We start from the raw sequence: 6000 nt of genomic DNA, 5'->3' as shown, positions 1-6000 counted from the left end.
TAATAGGGGAGATACGCGTACTTGCGACTGGAAACCGACGATCTTCATCTACATCTACATCTAAATCTACGTTTTGCAAACCACTCTGAAGTGTACGACAGAGAGTACCTCCTATTGTGCTATCTATTGAAGTTTCTTTCCGTTTCGCGTATGGAGTGCGGAAAGAATTACTAAATATCTCTGCGCGCGTTTCTTCGCGGTCCCTAGTTTGCAGTGTATTCCTAGAGCCCTCACGTAATGTGGGTTCTTAAAAATTTGTAAGGAGTCTCTTGTGAGATAGTTTGGATCTATCGGTGACGATGACCACAAGAAATTAAGAGGATTTAGGTGTTCCGTGCAGTGGAAGGATGTGGGGAGGTTTGGAGCTTAATGATGAGTGTGAAGTATGCTGGAAATGCAAGACACGTGAAAGACTCCTACCAAAACGGAAGCTACCGCCAGTTTCGCGTAATGGGGACGCCGGAATTGAGGACACAATAAGCGGCCGAGGCTCGGCAGCACGAAAACAGGGAGGATGACTAAGAGTTGGAGTTCAGTAACTGGGAAGGGCGCCTACCAGTGTGGCTGTGGAATGTTTTTGTGCCTGCGAGTGGGGAGGCAGGGTCCTCGAGCGCGCGCCTAGTTTGTTCGCGCGGCGCGAGAGCGCGCTGGCGCTGCCGGCTGCCGGCTGCCACTGGCGCAGGGCGTCGTTTGGCATTCCGTCAGTTCGGCGCGCGGCCGCGATGTGACCGCAGTTGCCCCTGCTTGTGTTGTGTGAGCTACTGCCCTGACTCGTGTAACTCGTGTGAAATGAAATTCAGTACAGAAAATACCTCCGCCCTCAACATATTCACGGAAGGGGAGTTCTCCGAAAACAAGGTAAAGCTCCACTACAATAATTAATTGTAACTGAAATTCTCTGCGGGGATTTTCTTCGAATTTTGAAAATTTACAGCTACAGAAACTATTATTTTTACTAAGATATTTCATGTATGTATTGTCTGGTTTTCTTTGCCTACCGAAGTTTTTCATGTACACAGCCCTTCATTGTTTTTGCTCTCTTTGAATTAAAAGTAATTTACGAATTTATCTGACTGCGTGGTTCGGTGGCTACAATGCTCCTAATAACAGAAATAGGGGAATACATTTGTTTTATTGCTAAAAGTCGTTTTATTCATAACAATTATGGCGAGGAGAATTTTTCCCGGAAGGCTATGAAAATCGGACATTCGTGCAGACAAATGAAAGCTCAACAGTTTCATAGGTTTTGGCGTAACGTTTGACAGAAGTAGGTAAGTATCTTAATTTTCAGTACGCACGGGAATTAAACATAGCTGGCGTACGTCTGAAATGCAATTTGTCATCGAACACTAGCCAAGTGGGCAGCGCTACTGCAGGATTGACTTGGCATCGAGGCGGAGCCGTCGAATGCCACAAAAGTGAGGAGAACTGGTTGAGCGGCTGGCTTTTGCATTCGTTAGACGCCTTGGGTCGGCTCGCCTTCCCCGGGCCAGCTGCCTTCGCTTCCCCCCCTCGTTCCCGCCGCGGCTTTGAAAAAGCTGCTTCCAGCAGCCACAGGTTTGTGCTCTCGCTTTTTGGACGCGCCGCGCCTGTTCCGCCTCCCTGGCCCACACCTCTGGTGGCGCCCGCTCGCTGACTCCTCTCAGCTTCTTTCCTCTGCCTTGTCACACACTTAAGTCAACTTATACGTACGCGTTCCGATTTATGACAGCCGTAAGAAAACCGAAATTTATTCTGTATTAACGCTGAAGTCTCCTGTGGAGGATTTTGCGACGGCTGAACTTGCTCTCTAATTTTATGGCTTTATCGTCGTCTGTGCTACGCATTTCGGCATACTTCTGAGAGGATACTATTTCGAGTGCGATGTTCAGTTGGTTTTCCACAATCGTGGATGTGACTACTCAGGTAGTACCAACGTAATGTTTCACAATAATAGACCCCCAAATCTGTAGAGCTTGAACAGCGATTAATCGCGCTACACATGTCGTAAATTATTAAGTGGCCTTCATTCGCTTCATAGATTTAAGATCTGAACTCAGAGTGAAAAGTGGAATCGGCTCTGAATTATTATTTCTGTTTTTAGTTCAGTGAGTGTTAAACATCTGAAATATTATAGACTGATATAAAGTTTATTATGGGCGGTTACATATGTCGACAAATGGTATTGAAATATCGAATACTCTGCATAGAGCCGTTAAGTGCGTGGTAGAGAGTACGTCCCAGTTTTTAGAGCTTTTTCCCGTTCAATTCACGAATGGAGCGCGAGAAGAATGACTGTTTAAATGCCTCTGTGCGTGCTGTAATTACTCTCTTCTCGTCTTCACGGTACCTACGGGTTGCGATACGTAGAGGATTGTAATTTATTCCTAGAGTTTTCATTTAAGCCTATTATTAAAACAATGTAAGTAGGCTTTCTTGTGATGGTTAGCGTCTGTTTCGAGCGTGTTGTTTAAATTACATCAGCATCTCTGACACTCTCCCACGCGTCAGACAAACCTGTAGCCATTCGTGATGCCCTTCTCTGTATACTTCCAATGTCCCCTGCGAGTCCTATGTGGTATAGCTCACACACACACTTCAGCTGTGTTCTTAGTTATAGACTGAATACGTTTCCCTGATGTTCTACGAATAAACCGAAGTCTTCTATCCGCTTTACCCACGACTGGGCCTATGTGATCGTTCCACTTCACGTCCCTGCAGTGTTGCACCCAAGTATTTGTATGCGTCAACAGAATCCAATTGCGAATCGGTGATAGTCATTTTCGTTTTGTGAAGTGCTCAGTTTTACATTTATTAACATTTAAAGCAAGTTGCCAATCTTTGCATCACTTTGAAATCTTATCAAGAACTGACTGAATATTTGCGCAGCTTCTCTGACTGTTTGTTATAGGTAACTGCATGATGTGGAAAATCTCCGGTTACAATTATTTCCCGCAAGGTCACGCACATAAAACATAAACGGAAAGGGACACAACACACTCACCTGGGGCACGCCTTTAGTTATTTAATCTGTCGATGACTCTTGAGATCTTGCTGCGTCGTACCTACCAAAAAATCCTCAATCCAGTCACAATCCAGTTGATACCCCCATACGATCGTATTTGCGATAATAAGCGTAGGTGTGGTACCGAGTCAAATACTTTCCCTGAAATCGAGAAATACTGCATCTGTCCGACTGTCTTGATTCACGGCTAGTGAGAAAAATGAGAGTTGTTTCACAGTCTGTGTTCTTTCATTCGCAGATAGTTCTTGGAACGAACGACTATTTAAACTTCCGTATGAGCTCTAATTTATCTGATTTTCTCGTGGCTATTTCTCGAGAAATATGTGGGGGGAAGTAATACGCTGCTCTGCTCTTCCTGGAGCACACGCTCCTGAAACTCCAACAGCAAACACCTCTTGTAGCGTCTGCCACTAATATGTTGAGCATCTCCTCAACGCCGGCCGCGGTGGCCGTGCGGTTCTGGCGCTGCAGTCCGGAACCGCGGGACTGCTACGGTCGCAGGTTCGAATCCTGCCTCGGGCATGGGTGTGTGTGATGTCCTTAGGTTAGTTAGGTTTAAGTAGTTCTAAGTTCTAGGGGACTTATGACCTAAGATGTTGAGTCCCATAGTGCTCAGAACCATTTTTGAGCCATCTCCTCAACGATCACGCGTCGATTAGTTTACAGACTTGTTACGGCTTGAATTCACTGCTCCTTTGTAAGGAACACAGCTCATCTGCCTCATACGAGAGTTTTTCTTATGTTTGTAAATCTTTCAGTTGAAAGTTTTACTGCAGGAACCCCTGTGCTGTTAACGCAGGGTAAAAAGTTTAACAGCTGGTGAACCGCGTACCTAAATTGGTGTGTTCTTGTCTCATGACATCGTCATTTCTTTGCTCGCTGATATGACAGCACAGTAGAGTAATTGAGATCTACGTACAGATGATCGTCTCAGATTGGACATATTTTAGGAAAGTTCAAGCTGTCAGGCCAGGAGGCTCGAAACCGAACACACCTGACGCATGGATTCCTTATTTTATATCACCACGGGGTGCATTCGCTGATAAGACAGATGTGTGTGCTCCTAATAAGAATACAGAGCGGCAAACAAGATTTATCTTGTCATAAATGATCAACTCAGTGCATAGCCCGCAAATATCGTCTCAAAGAAATATTTTAAAGGCTGGCTTTGTATTTTAACTAATTTTGGAGTCATCAATTTTCCTTGTTTATGAGGTTGGTTGGTTGGTTTTGGGGAAGGAGACCAGACAGCGTGGTCATCGGTCTCATCGGATTAGGGAAGGATGGGGAAGGAAGTCGGCCGTGCCCTTTCAGAGGAACCATCCCGGCATTTGCCTGGAGTGATTTAGGGAAATCACGGAAAACCTAAATCAGGATGGCCGGACGCGGGATTGAACCGTCGTCCTCCCGAATGCGAGTCCAGTGTCTAACCACTGCGCCACCTCGCTCGGTTTGTTTATAAGGAACAGAGGTACTGCGTGAACTATAGATACTTTGTGGACTGCGTTGGTGTTCCATTGATACGGATTAGGCAGCTTAATACTTAAGTCACACAGCTGTATGTTAGGAGTGTGGGAGTATAGAGTTTGCATGTACCATTCTCTGGCGTAATGTTAAAAGAACGATCAGTCTGAAATGACTACACTAACGTAGCCGAAGTATTGTGAAGTCATCCAAAATATACTATTCCGCTACCCGTACGAGCACGGTCCTCGTAATACGTTGTGGTTATTGAATGAAATTGTAATTGATAGTTTAATTATTTTATTTCTGTGTACTCTATTCATTTACGAAATCACCTGCTGTTTCAGAGGATACTTCGGCTGCTTTAAAATTTTACTCACAGCAGTTTATTACTGATTGCGGAGACGTAAATCTCGTAGTCAAGGATTAAGTTTGAATTTCTCATTATCCACGAACAGATGTTTTCCCAAGGGAGTTTCCTGCCCCTAACGTAACGGGATGCTGCAAACTCACGTGCAGTGAGAGTAGCTTAACTGAGCACTCTCCGGAGAAAATGCAGTATGATGAAGATAAAGGCAGCGATGATTACTGTTTGAATTTCCAGAAAGCAAATAGACTGGTACCTCGTGTGCTAGTGTTAAAACTTAGCTGCTTTAGAAGGCGATCCAACACGCTAGTAACGAAACAGGCAAGAGGAGTCCCTCGAGCGGCAGGTAAGAATGACCACAACAACGTTTGCAGCAACCAGCATGTAATGTTTCCACGCAAATATCAGAGTTAGCCGACGCAGGTGAAACGCCAATTCCTACTGCGCAGAATTTCTCAGGCTGTGTCGTTATTTTGACATGAAAGAGCTCTTACTCGGCTTGGAATAGTCCTTTGTTTCCATTCATAAAGCTTTTCTGTGAAAACAGACGACAGAGCAGTAAAATGTGATTTTAATGTGCGTACCTCGTGCACTACTACTCGAAGCACTCTTTGTTTAACGTCAAGCAGTGGTTAGTAACGGTTTTTATGAAGAGGGTATGCAATCGTACTGACATTCCGTAGCCGGGCAAAAGAAGAAATAGCTCGCACGACAGTCGACGTGAAAAGGCGTGGATACACGTTAATAAATCTCCTTTAGTTGCCAGCAGAAAATGTCTATTATCACTGTTCACACTACTTCAAATAGTCAAAATGGGTTCCAGCTACTGTACTCGGTTTATGAGCGATAACGGGGAAGACTGTTTCTCTCTATGCTGCGTTCTGTGCCCGTAATTGTAAAAGTATGTATGTTTCTGAAGGATGTTAAAATACTTTCTAACACTTTCAGAAACATCCATACTTTTTCTCTTGTGTGCGCTATGGCTGCAACCTCTAATGTAGTGACAGCACGTTGACATTTCGTAATCCCTGAGGGTATCTCATCGAAAAAGTAAGGTTTCATTAGGCGTCCTTACTAAAATTTTTGAAATAATTTCTGCCATTTGTCTCTTTATACCAATGTTTATTAGCACGGTGCGTTTTAGCAGCAAGCTGTCATCAGATGT

General features: G+C 44.4%; 1 protein-coding gene across 1 annotated transcript in view; it reads left to right on the top strand.

Moving 5' to 3' along the window:
• Positions 1-719: 719 nt before the first annotated feature.
• Positions 720-6000, top strand: part of LOC126248493 (uncharacterized) — a 218829-nt gene continuing 213548 nt past the window's right edge. The window contains exon 1 of the mRNA XM_049949524.1: positions 720-858. Coding sequence (XP_049805481.1) covers positions 790-858 — 69 coding nt within the window. The 5' untranslated portion in view covers positions 720-789. The remainder of the gene's footprint in view (positions 859-6000) is intronic.

This window comes from Schistocerca nitens, chromosome 3 (assembly GCF_023898315.1).
Source record: "Schistocerca nitens isolate TAMUIC-IGC-003100 chromosome 3, iqSchNite1.1, whole genome shotgun sequence".
In the NCBI taxonomy this organism is placed as follows: Eukaryota; Metazoa; Arthropoda; class Insecta; order Orthoptera; family Acrididae; genus Schistocerca; species Schistocerca nitens.
The sequence above is the reverse complement of the archived record's forward strand: the minus strand, read 5'-3'. Positions and strand labels throughout refer to the sequence as shown.